The sequence below is a fragment of the Zootoca vivipara genome, chromosome 6 (genome assembly GCF_963506605.1).
Source record: "Zootoca vivipara chromosome 6, rZooViv1.1, whole genome shotgun sequence".
NCBI classification, from domain to species: Eukaryota; Metazoa; Chordata; class Lepidosauria; order Squamata; family Lacertidae; genus Zootoca; species Zootoca vivipara.
The window spans coordinates 38245472-38260937 of NC_083281.1; the positions used below are offsets into that span (position 1 = coordinate 38245472).

General features: G+C 43.4%; 1 protein-coding gene across 2 annotated transcripts in view; it reads left to right on the forward strand.

The window, feature by feature from the left end:
- AGO4 (argonaute RISC component 4) overlaps window positions 1-15466 on the forward strand; it is a 32805-nt gene that overhangs the window by 6338 nt on the left and 11001 nt on the right. For both annotated transcript variants that reach the window (XR_004692757.2, XM_035118310.2), the window contains exons 2-13: window positions 6288-6453; window positions 6804-6924; window positions 8198-8379; window positions 8750-8886; window positions 8976-9110; window positions 9920-10007; window positions 10295-10442; window positions 10520-10639; window positions 11052-11180; window positions 11639-11772; window positions 13599-13783; window positions 14254-14413. Coding sequence is in view for 1 of the 2 variants with exons in the window: in XM_035118310.2 (XP_034974201.1) it covers window positions 6288-6453; window positions 6804-6924; window positions 8198-8379; window positions 8750-8886; window positions 8976-9110; window positions 9920-10007; window positions 10295-10442; window positions 10520-10639; window positions 11052-11180; window positions 11639-11772; window positions 13599-13783; window positions 14254-14413 (1705 nt within the window). In the remaining variant the exon portion in view is untranslated. The remainder of the gene's footprint in view (window positions 1-6287; window positions 6454-6803; window positions 6925-8197; window positions 8380-8749; window positions 8887-8975; window positions 9111-9919; window positions 10008-10294; window positions 10443-10519; window positions 10640-11051; window positions 11181-11638; window positions 11773-13598; window positions 13784-14253; window positions 14414-15466) is intronic.

Below are 15466 nucleotides of genomic sequence, written 5' to 3' on the forward strand. Positions count from 1 at the left end.
GGGCTAAAAAAATGCTAATATGCTGACCATACAGACTACAGTGGGGGAAAATACACCCAGTGCTGTGCTGTGTGGCAGTGATTCATGGTAATCAGTTGAGTTTTGCTTACAAATATAAGTGGAGGTATATTTCTAGTCACTAGTCTCATGGTTTAATGCTATGCATTTTGGCCTTCTGGAGCTCCTGTTTGCCCAGTCTGTTTAATTTTTCTGGTACCAAAAAAAGTTAAAGAAGGATAGGTTCTGGTAGTAATTGGACTTTGATTTATTCTACATGCCCTAGAGCAGGGGTCCCCAGACTTACCGCGCAGTGGGCCGGTGCCCGCCGCACCGACTGCGCGGCGGGCCAGAGGGCGGGGGAGTGCGCGCCCGTGCGCATGTGCACACGCACACGGGCGGGGAAAAATCGCCGAAAATTGCTTGTGCGCATGCGTATGGGCCTCCCCCGACCCGGAAGTGCATCGGAAATGACCTCTTCTGGGCCGGGAGAGGCCCATACGCATGCGCACAAAGGATTTTCGGCAATATTTTGCCGATTTTTAAGATCGTCGCCGCGCCGCGCGCCGTAAGAGCGGGCGGCGGCAGCGGGCGGCGGGGGTCGTCGCGGGCCGGATTGGGAGGCCGATTGGGCCGCATCCGGACCGGGGGCCATAGTTTGGGGAGCCCCTGCCCTAGAGAGTGGTGCAGGATGCCCTTCCAAGTCATGGTCTATCTCTCAACCCCTGCTTTTTATCTGTAATGTTTGAGTAATAATGGCCTTTCAGGAGTTTTGTGAGAGATACAAAGAGAAAAAAAATACTTAAACAGAAGTGATGTATAAATTCAAACTACAGCGATAGCTCAGGTTACAAACACCTTGGGTTACAAACACTTCGGGTTACAAACTCCCCTAACCCGGAGGTTGTACCTCGGGTTAAGTACTTTACCTCAGGATGAGAACAGAAATTGCGCGGCCGCGGCACCGGGAGGCCCTATTAGCGAAAGCACGCCTCAGGTTAAGAGCGGTTTCAGGTTAAGAACAGACCTCCGGAACAAATTAAGTTCATAATCAGAGGTACCACTGTATTATTTCAGAAACTGAGGGAGTTTTTGAAAGTAATTCCATCTCATCAGCTCAAATGCTGAACCTACAAAAATTGTCAGCCCTGAAGGACACCAACATATTTTCTATGTACTGTAATTCTTTGAGCAAATCACTGATCTACAAAAGCTATGCTACTTCAGACTAAATAGCACATCTCCTGAGTATAAAAATAAAGTAAACTTTGATTGTCCTTGATTCATTATAGTCAAGAGATCTAATTTTTTGAAAGCAAAAAAGTTTAGCATTATGGACTCTTATGCTGACCAATGAGGGTTTTTAATGTAACTAGTTCTGTGAGGAGTTGAACTTTAAGCACTTTCCATAGAAGGAAAGGCTAAATCTTTGGGTATGCTGTTAGCTTGAGGTGGGCGGGGGATGTGTGCAATGGAAATGTTAATGTAGTGGAAAATATTTCAGAAAGTTTTCTGTTACTAGATTTTATATGACAAATATCATTGCTAAAAATACATTGTCCATAAAACCAATGTGTAATGGTAATGAATGTATACAATACTAGTCAAATTTTCTATTTCCCTCCATGACTATTCCTAGAGAGACTAATAATATAAAATGTTCAGCTATATATTAACAGATGTTAGTACCTTAATTTCCCCTCTTAATGTTTAAACTATGTTAAGGGAATTATATGCAATTTTGAGTTGTGTCATAAAGTGTTTACTAGCAGTCCAAAAAAAATTCCACATAAAGCTTTGGATTGGTTTGTATCTAGCACACTACTGCTTAAATGTAACACACCACTGCAAGTGGTTGGTGATAGTAAAACCCAAAACAGTTTGTGACCCAGGTAACTCGAAGACTGCCTCCTGCCACGTAAGGATGCCTGTGTAAGACAATGCACCAAGAGGCCCTTCTTGGTTTCCCACCACCATCAGAGCTGTGGCCTGGAGGTGACCAGAAATAGGATCTTTCCAGTGGTGGCACATTGTTCTGCAATTGTCCCTAGAGGACTTTGCCTGACAGTGACAAAATAAAGTACATCTTTGTACAACATGGAATTAACCTTTGAAATGTGTTACTTTATGTGGTTATGGTTAGTGGCTTTTAAAAAATAGACAAAATTGTGGAAGACAGGCCTTGCAATGGCTATTGAGTATCCAGGTTTGGATACAGTATTCCTCTGAATATTAGAGACAGATGCCAGGGAAGGTTGTTGCCTGATCTTCCCAGAGATGCCTCACTGGTTACTGTGGGAAAGAGAATGTTGGATCAGCTGGACCTTCTGATTTGTCTCAGCAGATTTGTTAGATTCACAATGCAAAATATTACTAGTTAGCATGGCCTATTAGCTATAAAACAAAAAGAAACAATGCTTAGGAATATATTGCACAGTCAAATGTGGAACACCAGGTACTTATTTTTTTTTTTGAAAATGTGTTGCTCAACATAACAAGATCCAGTTGTCTGAAAACCTCCCTTCCAGCAAAAATACTTTCCAGTTTCTTCAATATGATTAACCTGTAAGAGAAATATATTGTTGCTATGGTGCAATATACTTTTCATTTTGGAGCCTAGTGGGAATATAAATGATGCTACAAAGTGTATGTTATCTTAATTTAAAAGAAGTGATATCCATTCCCCACCCCACCCCACCCCTCAAGCGGAAACTAAGCATTGTGGTAGATTCAGGGTGACCACTGAAACTAGCAGTCTCATGTCACCTATTCCTTTCACCTCAGTTACATCCAGTAATAGACAATATATAGTGTAACACCACCATGCTACAAGTTTTTTAATAGTTTTTTTTTTACTATTGCACTTCATTGGCTGTCAGTTGCAGTTTGCAGATCACATACAGTCAGACCTCGGTTTGCGACCGCCTCCATTTGCATCCTCTTCGGTTTCCGACCACCGCGGACCTAGAAGTGTTTACATCTGGGTTCCGCGGTGCTCGGATGTGCAGAAGAGATCTGCGCACGCGCAGAAGCGTGCCTTCAGTGAGCGAAAGGATTGTGGTTGCAAACAGAGTTACCACTGTACTGACATCACATTATATTGTTACATGCCACCCCAATCTCCACTGAGTGGCTGCATGAGTTTCCAGGCATTGCAGGGGTGCTTACCTAGGATTAGTGTTTCAGGAATAAGGCACAACAGTCTATTGTGTCTTTATGATATATTGTTTGTTTATACATAGAGTTTTCAGTAGAGGAGCTCCGAGCAGCATCACCCCAAAATCTGCCAGCTTATTCCATAGTAGCAACAATAAGCCCATCACCATCCTTTCTCTGCTACTTACCTTGCACTGCAGGGCACAATCAAGGTTCTTGTCTGCTTCATGGATACATTACTCCAACCATAACCCCATAGCTTCTCCCCTAACCTAAGTTCTGGTCTCTTTTATAGCCCTCTGATGTGCTAAAGCTCACTACCTCAAAGAGAGTTGACTTTTCACACTTACTGACACATAGCCCTTTTGATGCTTTGAACTTCAAATGGTCTATCCCTGTGCACTTGGTCATCTCACAAGGAAATTACCGTAGTATTTTCTACTAACACTTGTTGACTGGCTTTACATGGCACAACAGAGTCTGCAAACAACATTTCCAGGCTGGTTACCTGAGAGACGTTGTTTGTAGATGCCCAACTGTTTTGCCCAAGCCTGCATGGAATTCGGCCTCATCCTCAGTCTAATGAAGACCAACATCCTGGGTCAGGACGTCATCAGCATTGGTGACCACACACCTGAGGGTGTGTCTCCACCCCCATCATTCAGCCCGGACACTGAGGTCCAGCACCGAGGGCCTTCTGGTGGTTTCCTCACTGCAAGAAGTGAGGTTACAGGGAACCAGGCAGAGGGCCTTCTCGGTAGTGGCACCCGCCCTGTGGAATGCCCTCCCATTTGATGTCAAGGAAATAAACAGCTATCTGACTTTTAGGAGACATCTGAAGGCAGCCCTGTTTAGGGAAGCTTTTAATGTTTGAAGTTTTATTTTGTTTTTAGTCCTCAGTGGCTGGGGAAACTCAGCCAGATGGGTGGGGTATATAAAAAAAATATTATTATTAGCCCAACTCTGTTTTACAATGATGTCTGCAAACATGACATGAAAGCTGGCAACATTAACCCTGCTGTATGGAAATCCCTTGCAGGCAATCGCAGTGCCTGGAGACAGACAGACAGACCGAGCACACCTTGGTGCACCTGTAGCAGCAAAAGTCGAACACTTTCATCTGCCCCACCTGCAATAAATTATGTTTCTTCTGTCTGATTCCACAGCCATAGCACGTGCTATAACTCTCCAACAGTTTGACTTTATGTTCAAAGGCGCACTCTTCCATTGCAGGACAGACTTGATTGACAACTGTTCATTGGCTAGGATCATTGTCCTAATACACAACCCAGGAAGTGTGCCTGCTTCACTACCGTGTTTCTCATATTATAAGTCATGTCTTATATTTTTTTTTACTCAAGAAAATAAGCCTATGGCTTATTTTCGGGGGCGTCTTATTTTTTGCCGAGCCCCGACTGAGCGGGAGCTGGCAAAGGCAGCAGCCCGCCGCCGGCTTTGAGCTCGAGCCGGCAAAGGCAGCAGCGGCGCTTTGCCGAGCTCCACCGAATCGGGTGAGAATTGCGTTCATACCCCTGCCTTGCAGCCTCCGACCCTTCACCCAGGGCGTTCACACGTGCATCCCCACCCCCGACCCGCGTCCTCGTCTACCGGTACCTGAAAGCTGCGCACGCGGCATTCCAGCACAAAGCCGCCAGCCAGCGTCGGAAGAGGAGAAGGAGGTGCCGCCGAGAAACCCAGAAAGGGGAGGCGCAGCGGGAAGGAGGAGGAGACCGGCGGGGAGGGATCCGGAAAGTTGCGAGCGACTTCCTGCTCCCCCCCCCAACGGAGCGAAAACCAGCAAAGGCAGCAGCCCGCCGCCGGCTTGGAGCTCGAGCCTTTGCCGGCGCTGCTCCAAGCCGGCGGCGGGCTGCTGCCTTTGCTGGTTTTCGCTCCGTTGGGGGGGGGAGCAGGAAGTCGCTCGCAACTTTCCGGATCCCTCCCCGCCGGTCTCCTCCTCCTTCCCGCTGCGCCTCCCCTTTCTGGGTTTCTCGGCGGCACCTCCTTCTCCTCTTCCGACGCTGGCTGGCGGCTTTGTGCTGGAATGCCGTGTGCGCAGCTTTCAGGTACCGGTAGACGAGGTCGGGGGTGGGGATGCACGTGTGAACGCCCTGGGTGAAGGGTCGGAGGCTGCAAGGCAGGGGTACGAACGCAATTCTCACCCGATTCGGTGGAGCTCGGCAAAGCGCCGCTGCTGCCTTTGCCGGCTCGAGCTCCAAGCCGGCGGCGGGCTGCTGCCTTTGCCAGCTCCTGCTCAGTCGGGGCTCGGCAAAGCGCGCACTGCTGCCCTTGCTGGGTCCCGCTGGGTCGGGACATGGCGCGGCGTGCCCTGCCATACCGTACCAGCATGTCTTATTTTCGGGGTATGCCTTATATTTCGCCAGGTCTGGAAAATCCTGCCATGCCTTATTTTTTAGGGATGCCTTAAAATATGAGAAAAACGGTAATTTTTACATGTGCTACATTATTTCACTAGCTTTTACATGTGGTAAATTACTGATGACTGGAATGCACACTACGTTTCCTTAGATTCTAACCTCTTGTTGGTTTGACATATAGCTTTTAACATAAGCTAAAACACTTTAAAGCTTAATTAAATTTTGGCACTAACTGATATGGAATTTAGCCTGTCCCCCAGATTTATAACATCATACTCAGTATAACTGAAATGCTGTCAAGGAGAGAGAAGTCAAGGATGCAAGCTTTGGGCATACGTCTCCCACAATGTCTAGTTCTGACTTTTATTACTATGTTAGCAGTGCTCCCAGGAAGTCCTACATAATTTTTGTTTGTCAATCTCATCTTGCTTAGAAATAAGCATATTGATACCACTTTCTAACAGGAGGCTGAATCTTTTCAAGGAGAGTGTAAACTTATTTGAGAGTGAGAAATCAAAGGACAGAACAATGTACTCCTTGCTGTTAGTATGAGCTCTGTAGTTCAGTCCATGTATTTTTATTCTGTCCTTCAACCTGATTCTTAGGGCGGCTTACAAAAAGAATAAACCGAATCAATATGAAAAGCATAAAACCTAATTGGCCTTAGTTTTCTAGTACCTGTTGGGATTGGAATTGCTAAAACGATAAAGCTGGCAATGCTTGCTAGGCAATCCTTCTAAATCTCTCAATTTTTTACAGGGCCACCAGCCAACCTGTTTCAGCCGCCCCGTCGTCCAGGCCTGGGAACAGTAGGGAAACCTATTCGTCTCTTAGCCAATCATTTCCAAGTGCAGATCCCTAAAATCGATGTTTATCATTATGATGTGGATATCAAACCAGAAAAGCGTCCCCGGAGGGTGAACAGGTGAGACCAACTAGAGAATTCCAAGCCTATTTTTAACAGTTCTCCAACTGCTGTCAATTGCAGTTTTAAATAGGTTCTTTGGGTAAAGAACTAAAATATGCTATGAGCATTTGAGTACTAAAATTGGATGTACTATGGAACAGCCTTGCATCCTCAGCAACAGATTTGGTGACAATCTGATACTGTATAAGTCACTTGTACTTGGACTAAAATAATTTTTACTTATTTGGGCTCTGCAGGCAGCTTGGATTATGTTTTTACAAACTGGATCAAGACTGCTAAATGCTTGCATGCCACTAATTTTTCCTGTTGTCTCTGCTCACTTCTATTTTGCGTCCAACTCTTTTCAGGGAGGTAGTTGATACTATGGTGAGACACTTCAAGATGCAGATATTTGGGGATCGGCAGCCTGGCTATGATGGCAAGAGGAACATGTACACTGCACATCCTCTGCCTATTGGCAGGGATAGGGTAAGTGGCTTCATGAATGGCCTTCAGAAGATACTATGCTACAATTCCCACCATCCCTGACCACTGGTCCTGTTAGCTAGGGATGATGGGAGTTGTAGTCCCAAAACAGCTGGAGGGCCGAGTTTGGGGGTGCCTGACCTAGATCCTAATGATGTCATGCTTAACCTAACCTGCAGCATTGCAGGAATATGAGCTATCGATATACTGATAAACTGATTTTGTTCTAAGTTTTGCAACAACACTGTGTAAACAGAATGCTGTGCAGAAGCTTCAGGTGACATTAAAGTGGTGTTTGTTAACATTGACTAAATTCAGATGTGATGCTAAGCCATGAGGTATAGTTTCACATTGTGAATGAGCTTGAGTTCTCCCACTTTGCTCCTTGCTTACTTGAGCAGGGAAACAAACCATGGAGCAACTTAGCATTTTATGTTCAGCAGACCAGTGCTTATAATTTGTTTATTTCTGAGTAAGCCATGATTGGGAAGCTAAGAAGAGACTTGAGCTTCTTGATAGGGACCTGTTTGGAGAGAGACAAATTATGAGTGCTGGTTCAAAAGTTTGCCTGCTCAACTAAGCAAGGAGCAAAAGTGGGAGCGCTTGACCTGCATCATAAGCATGTAGTTCATGCACAGTATGATTAAATAAACCATACACTATGGCTTAGCATTGCATCTGAATGTGACCATTGTATAAAGTGAGAATCTTATAGTATGTGTGTTCCTTTCTGGAGAGGGCCACTTTTCATGCCTCACTGTGCTAAATGAAACATCTCGATATGCTTTAAAATACTTATAGGACTTACTGTACTTCCATGGAGTGGTGATCTGCAGCTTCAGAAGGAGTAGCGAAGTCTTAATGATGAAACTGATGATATTCTGGGATCAATGTTATTGTGGCATTACCATATTTTTATTCGGAGTGCTTCAGAACTTTAGGGCAGGGGTGGCTAGGCTGCAGCCCTTCGGATGTTGGGACTGCAACTCTGATCTGTCCAGGCTAGCATGGCCAATGGTAAATGAATGATGAGAGTTGTAGTCCAGCAATATCTGGAGGACCAACCCTACTCCTTTTTAAGGGTTTTTACAAAGAGCAGATTTTAGATTCTTCTGCTGCAGAAATACATGCTATAACTAAAGCCGCCCTAAATTTAAACTGATGTTCATCCAGTTTCAGTGGAGTACAATCAGTGAAGGCCTTTAGCCTTTATCAAAGTTGAAAACATCTGCATCAGTATCGGCTATATGGCTAACTTTCACAATTGACTCTTCAGGTGGATATGGAGGTCACACTCCCAGGTGAAGGGAAGGACCAAACCTTTAAAGTGTCAGTTCAGTGGGTGTCTGTGGTCAGCCTTCAGATGCTCCTGGAAGCTCTGGCAGGGCATCTGAATGAAGTCCCAGAAGACTCTGTACAGGCACTTGATGTCATCACACGGCACCTTCCCTCTATGAGGTAAGCTCCTATGATATATTTTCACTCTTCTCACAGCTTACAACAAAATGCTGCAGTGAGGAATGTTCCTGTTCAGTTAAGCTACCCTTTGTGGGTGTACCTTTACCCCCCCCCCAAAAAAAATCCCCACCAATGCAGCCCTATTGAGGACTAAGCACAGAATTCTGACTGACTTGGTGGGAGAGGGAATGGAATATCCTGGCTGAGGGCATGGCTGGCTGGAATCCTGAACAGGAACATTCCTCACTGCAGCATTTTGTTGCAAGTCCCACTTGGTTAATGCTTGATGCATTTAATATGTTGTACAAAATTTTTCATCTGCAAGTTTCCTCCAAAAAAACCAAAGCTGATACACCTGTCTTCTTATTAGGTACACGCCAGTGGGCCGTTCCTTCTTCTCTCCCCCTGAAGGATATTATCACCCACTGGGAGGTGGTCGCGAGGTTTGGTTTGGCTTCCACCAGTCTGTCAGGCCTGCAATGTGGAACATGATGCTTAACATCGATGGTATGAAAAAAAATCTCATTTGCTTTACTTGCTTTAAATCTCTTCCATAAACGTTTTTCTCAGTACATTTTGTTGTTGTTCTCTTTTAGTATCGGCAACTGCTTTCTATCGTGCCCAGCCTATTATTGAATTCATGTGCGAGGTCTTGGATATTCAGAACATCAATGAACAAACAAAACCCCTTACCGACTCCCAGCGTGTTAAGTTTACCAAAGAAATCAGAGGTGAATCTTTGGAGTAAATAAAATACTTCCGTGCATGTTGAATTGTAAAAAACAAATAACTGATTCCCAAAGCGTCTTCTGGTATGTTCCCATCATTGGAAAAATAATATGAAGGCCCAAGACATCTATAGCACTTTTCAGTATGCAGACTGTAGTTCTTCTCATTTGTGTTGTTTTTCTTTCTTCCCAATAGGTTTTAGCTTGAATAGCTGTTAAAAACATTTTGATATTTTAATGTGGGCTGATCTTTGATAACCAGGTTTAAGCTTTTCATAGGTGGGATATTTCAGCATATAGTATTTTTATTCCTATATGGGACTTTGAAACTGTAATGCAACCTAGAGGAGGGAAGACTAAATAAAGTAGACTTCACAGCAGCTTTCTAATGTAAATACAGTGGTGCCTCGCTTAACGAATGCCATGCTTAACAAAATTTCCGCTTAACGAAAGGTTTTTTCTAGTGGAGGTTGCCTCGCTAGACGAATTCGTTTTACGAAAAATTCGTCTAGCGAATCGCGGTTTCCCATAGGAATGCATTGAAATTCAATTAATGCGTTCCTATGGGCAAAAAAAATTCAAAAAAAAAATTCAATGCATTCCTATGGGATTCGCTAGACGAATTTTTCGTTATAAGAAAAGACCCGTGGAACGAATTAAATTCGTCTAGCGAGGCACCACTGTAGTCACTTTACCCATGTAAAAAGCAGGGATTTGAATCTGGAGTTCCACATAAAACCCCAAATGCCTTCTCATTGCTTCTCATTAACCTTTGCTTATTGGTGTATTTTGTGTGTGTTCTGGATTTGCAGGTCTAAAAGTAGAGGTTACTCACTGTGGTCAGATGAAGAGAAAATACAGAGTTTGCAATGTTACTAGAAGACCAGCCAGCCATCAAACGTATGTATGCTCATTCTTTGAGTTGTAGCAACTAAATTCTATTCAGAGTAGACTCAGTTTAAAACAATGGATCCTAGTAAGTCATATTCATTAATTTTGGTGGGTCTCCTCTTGAGTTGGATGCAACCCTTTGCTTTTAAGATAAATATTTTTAAAGTGTAAACTATTAAAAATATGTACATTACAGAACCAAGAACAGCAGACCATTTGCATTCTAATATATAAACATTTATCTTGTGAACACTAATAACTGTGATTACTAATCAAAGCAATATTTCCCCTCAAAGGTTCCCTCTGCAGTTGGAAAACGGGCAGGCCATGGAGTGTACAGTAGCCCAGTATTTTAAGCAGAAGTACAGTCTACAGCTGAAATACCCTCATCTTCCATGCCTTCAAGTAGGGCAGGAGCAGAAACATACATATTTACCCCTTGAGGTAAATAAACATGGCAGTTTACTTCAGTCACATTGTATTCCAATATGGTTGCCTACATGCCGTCTTTCTGATCTTAGGTATGTAATATAGTAGCAGGCCAACGATGTATCAAGAAGCTAACTGACAATCAGACGTCAACGATGATCAAGGCAACGGCACGGTCTGCACCTGACAGGCAGGAAGAAATTAGTAGACTAGTGAGTAACTCTTAACTTGACTTTACGGATGAAAAGCTTCAAACAAGTCTGTGGCAAACATGATGGTCACAGTGTGCATATCACAACAGCATCTTTTCTCATTAGTGTTCCAAACCGTTTGCTTGGATCTAGGGTTAAAGACCATCTTTGGGTACTGGGCTTACAAGGATTGTGAGGTTAAGGCATGCTCATTTGTTGTCTGTGGCACAGAGTATGATGACAACAAATAACCATAGCAAGTTAATTTTTGACAACTATATATTCTGGTCCACTTAGGTGTACATGCATGGAACAAAGAATGGCAACAGCCCAGAAAACAATATAGATAATTAGCTGTGGTTGAGCCACACCTGCACAAGTAAAAGGTCCTTGTAATTATGTGTGTTCAAGAGATGCTCTCTTGTACCTCCAGGTGAAGAGTAACAGCATGGTAGGCGGTCCAGATCCATATCTGAAGGAGTTTGGAATTGTTGTCCATAATGAAATGACAGAGTTGACAGGCAGGGTGTTGCCTGCACCAATGCTGCAATATGGAGGCAGGGTAAGTTTCCACAAAATAATACATTAGACAAATCATGTATCATTTAATCACTAGGTGAATTTCTCGTCTACTCAGTCCCTTTAGCCTTAGGTTTAACTGCATGAAGGAGAAACTCCATTTGTTTTTTATTTGTTCAGGCTTTGGGAAGATAGCATTGAAAGTTTTTTGAAGTAGATAGTTACTGCTGTCTTCAGGGTTATATAATATTATTAGGTGTCCTGGGCTCTCTTTGGGGTGGAAAGGCGAGTCTTACATCTTAAATAATAATTTCAGAGATGGAATTTTCAACCATCTTCTACCACGATCCAAGCGGAAGTCACAAATAATAAATATTTTAAATGAGATAATAATGCTAAATATATTCAACTATAATACATTCAATTACCAAAATGTTTCATTTGTACATTAGCTTAAAGCTGTTGTGGAATAACTGTTTTGTTTTTTTAAATCTTCCTTAGAATAAGACAGTTGCTACACCAAATCAGGGTGTCTGGGATATGAGGGGAAAGCAATTCTATGCTGGCATCGAAATCAAAGTTTGGGCTGTTGCCTGCTTTGCCCCTCAGAAACAATGCCGAGAAGACTTGTTAAAGTAAGTCATTTCTAACTTTGAATAAACAGAGTGATTTATTCTTTTTCCCCACTGATAACTGCTGGTGATTTAGCTGTCGGTTGTGGGTTCAGTGCCCCTAATGCAGGGGTCCCCAGACTACGGCCCCCGGGCCGGATGTGGCCCAATTGGCCTCCCAATCCGGCCCGCGACGACCCCCGCCGCCCGCTGCTGCCGCCCGCTCTTACGGCGCGCGGCGGGGCGGCGATCTTCAAAATCGGAAAAAAATCGCCGAAAATCCTTTGTGCGCATGCGTATGGGCCTCTCCCGACCCAGAAGAGGTCATTTCCGGTGCACTTCCGGGTCGGGGGAGGCCCATACGCATGCGCACAAGCGATTTTCGGCGATTTTTTCTGACCGTGTGCGTGTGCGTATGCGCATGGGCACGCACTCCCCCGCCCTCCGGCCCGCTGCGCGCGCACTCCCCTGCCCTCCGGCCCGAAGCCCGGTAAGTCTGGGGACCCCTGCCCTAATGCATGCAAATCTTTTCCTCGCATCCACATGACATTGTTGACATCAAAATGCCAATCCATATGTTTCCCATATTTGATCTGGTTTTACAGTTTCCATAGAAAATCCAATAACTATTGAGAGGGGAAATCTTGTTGCCAGTGACTTTCTAGCAACCTCCGTCTGGAAGTGTTGTTTGTTGAGTATATTTTTAGTATGCTACGCTTTACACAGAAATAAATGAGCTAACAAAACAGAACGAGCGCTTAAGGGCATACACCTGAGCAGGGCTAGCACAAGACTACAGGGGACCCTTGGCATGGTCTGGCTGATGGGACTCAGCCTCTGGAAACCTGATTAATCAATCCTTCTGTTTCCGGCAGCAGCAGAGTCACTGCCCCCCTTTCCTGCCATCACCACCCCACTTTAAAAAAAGTTATCTGTTGCAATAGCAAAGGCAGCACAGGTGGCTTATTTGCGACCTCTGGGCTCTGAGAGTTGGCCAAAGAGGGGTCCTTTGGAGCCAGGTATTTCTGGGCAAGGTGTCTAAGGTAATGCTTGCACTACTGCCATGATTTTCTGCAGTGCTTAGGAAGACTTTTAAAACTCTTAAAAATGATTTAGAAGGCCTTTCTATGGTAGCCACTGTGGCAGCGGGGTGGGCATTTTCCTGGCTATCTCACCCAGAATGCCTGGCTCTGAAGAGTAAGCTGCCTTGGCACTTTTTCAGAGCCCACAGGAAGCAACTGGCAGAGGCAGGCACTTAGGTGGCCACTGCAGATCGAAGCTGAGTTTGTCTCCTAAGAGGTGTCTGCACAACTCTGACCTGACAGTAAATGAGTGGGGTAGAAGTTTTGGCCAGTGAGAGCCACTTTCTTGCCTGGGCCTGTGCACAGTATTTTTAGATTTCTGAAAGTGTACTAGAAACTATTTCCCCAATCCTAGATAAAAATTGCATTACAATTTATTTATTTTGATTGGGAATTTTGGATTAAAAGCATAATTTAACTATACTAAAATCTATTTATTCTGGTGTTCCTTTTCCAACAGTGACAGGTCAAACACCTCTAGAAGATTAAGCAAGACCTGAAGGGAATAGCTGTCCCATTTATCTTTAGCTCATGGTATTCTGAGTTGTACTGTGACTGTATGTGGAGTTTTCAGTTAGCAAGTATAGCTAATGACTGGCAAAACCTATATTCTAGGAATGGTCTAATTCTTCTCTCTTAAAACAGGCTCAGCTAGTCACCATTATGTCTTGTAGCAGTGAATCTCATGGTGTGCTCAGAATAATAGATATAAAACTTGCAAGATTTTAGGTTGCTGCTGATAACCTCAAAGGCATAATTTGTTTATAGGAGTTTTACTGATCAACTGCGCAAAATCTCCAAGGATGCAGGGATGCCAATCCAGGGCCAACCGTGCTTCTGTAAATATGCACAGGGTGCCGACAGTGTGGAGCCCATGTTCAAACACTTGAAGTTGACTTATGTTGGGCTTCAGCTAATTGTAGTGATTCTCCCTGGAAAGACACCAGTCTATGGTAAGGAAGATGAAACTTAATATAACTTTGCAGTTCCAACAAAAATATTTGTGACCAAAGTGCACACATGATATATTTGGCATCACCTTTTCCTCCCTCCTATGCAACGTAGTGAGGTTTCCCCGCTCCCCAAAATAAATCCAGTCACTCACAGAGCAGGTTATCCAGTTGAGCATATTAACTAAGATTGTCTGAAGTAATATGGCAAATGTTTATTGAATACATAAATTGTTCAGACTGTGGCAGGAATCCACCCAGCACTCATGGGATTCCATGGCATGATCTCTAATCAAATGAAAGCTTTAACATGGCATGATAAAAGTCTGTAATTTTATCAGGACAAGTTATATGTTGTTTACTGTTGCAATAATTATTTTCTCAAAATTTATCTTGTGTACCATGAAAATAAATAAAAACAGTTCTTCTTTTTTTTAAAAAAGATTGAAGTAAATTCTTGCTTTCCCTTACAGCTGAAGTCAAACGTGTTGGGGATACTCTGTTAGGAATGGCCACACAGTGTGTTCAGGTGAAAAACGTGGTGAAAACCTCTCCGCAGACACTGTCCAATTTATGTCTGAAGATCAATGCAAAACTTGGTGGGATAAACAACGTGCTTGTACCACATCAAAGGTCAGATTAAACTCAATACCTTTAGGAATCTAATGCAGCAGGCACACTGGTTGATACTGGTTGAGAAGCAAAGTGAGCCGTGATTGTTTAGAATGGCTTCCACTTTTAATGCATAGTGTCAACATCTTTCCAGTAAAAATTACTCTGTATAGTAATATGCAAATTCTTGACAAGCCTAAAACCTCACTTTTGGTCCTAATAGGGAGGCATCCAGATGCCAGTAAAAAAATTTCTGTGCTTTTTACATGTGCGCTTCTGTCATTGTTTGAACAAGATAGCACTGTGTACGGTTCATACTATACAGTTTTCCGTATTATGACCCACTTTATTTAGATGCTGTTGCGACATAGGGGGTAGGATTAAAACAACTTTACTAGAATTCCTGTTAAAGCCATCATAGATGTTGAGACCCCAATTTGACATGCTTTGTGCTGGGAAATTTTTAACTTTCTATCCTAATTTTGTAGTTGTGTTTTATTTTAATTTTATTTGACTGTGTGCTGCTCTGAGTGTGTTACTGTCGCTCCATTATCCACAAAATTGCTCCAGAGACTTTGGAAAATTCCCAGAAGATTTGGTTGGTGCAAGTGTGCAAGTTGCATCCAATGCAATGAATGTTTGCTCATTTTTGCCGTTGATTAATAAATTGCATTAATGCGATTTTGTGAAATTAGGATGTTTATTGGAGCCTCAATTTAATTAGACCAAACTGTCATGCAGTCATAAAGCAGTATTTTAATGACTGGAGGTTCTTCCAATAGGGCCGCTGACATTCCCAGTGAGAATGCCCAGCAATTCTTTAACCCTCCCTGCTTTCGCCCCAAGAAAAATCTCAAAAGGACACACACATTCCTCCCCCACACACATTTTATACTTTGATAAAGTTACAGTGGCTTGGAGAGGCATTTGTCAGTTTCATGTTCTCTGGTCAATCATTCTATGCACCATTCAGCAAGTCCTAACCTAAAAGTATAGCTATAGTTAAGAGATGTAAAGGCCTGAAGAAAAAACTGAAAAATAGAACTACTGCTCCCATTTTCCAATAACTGGAAA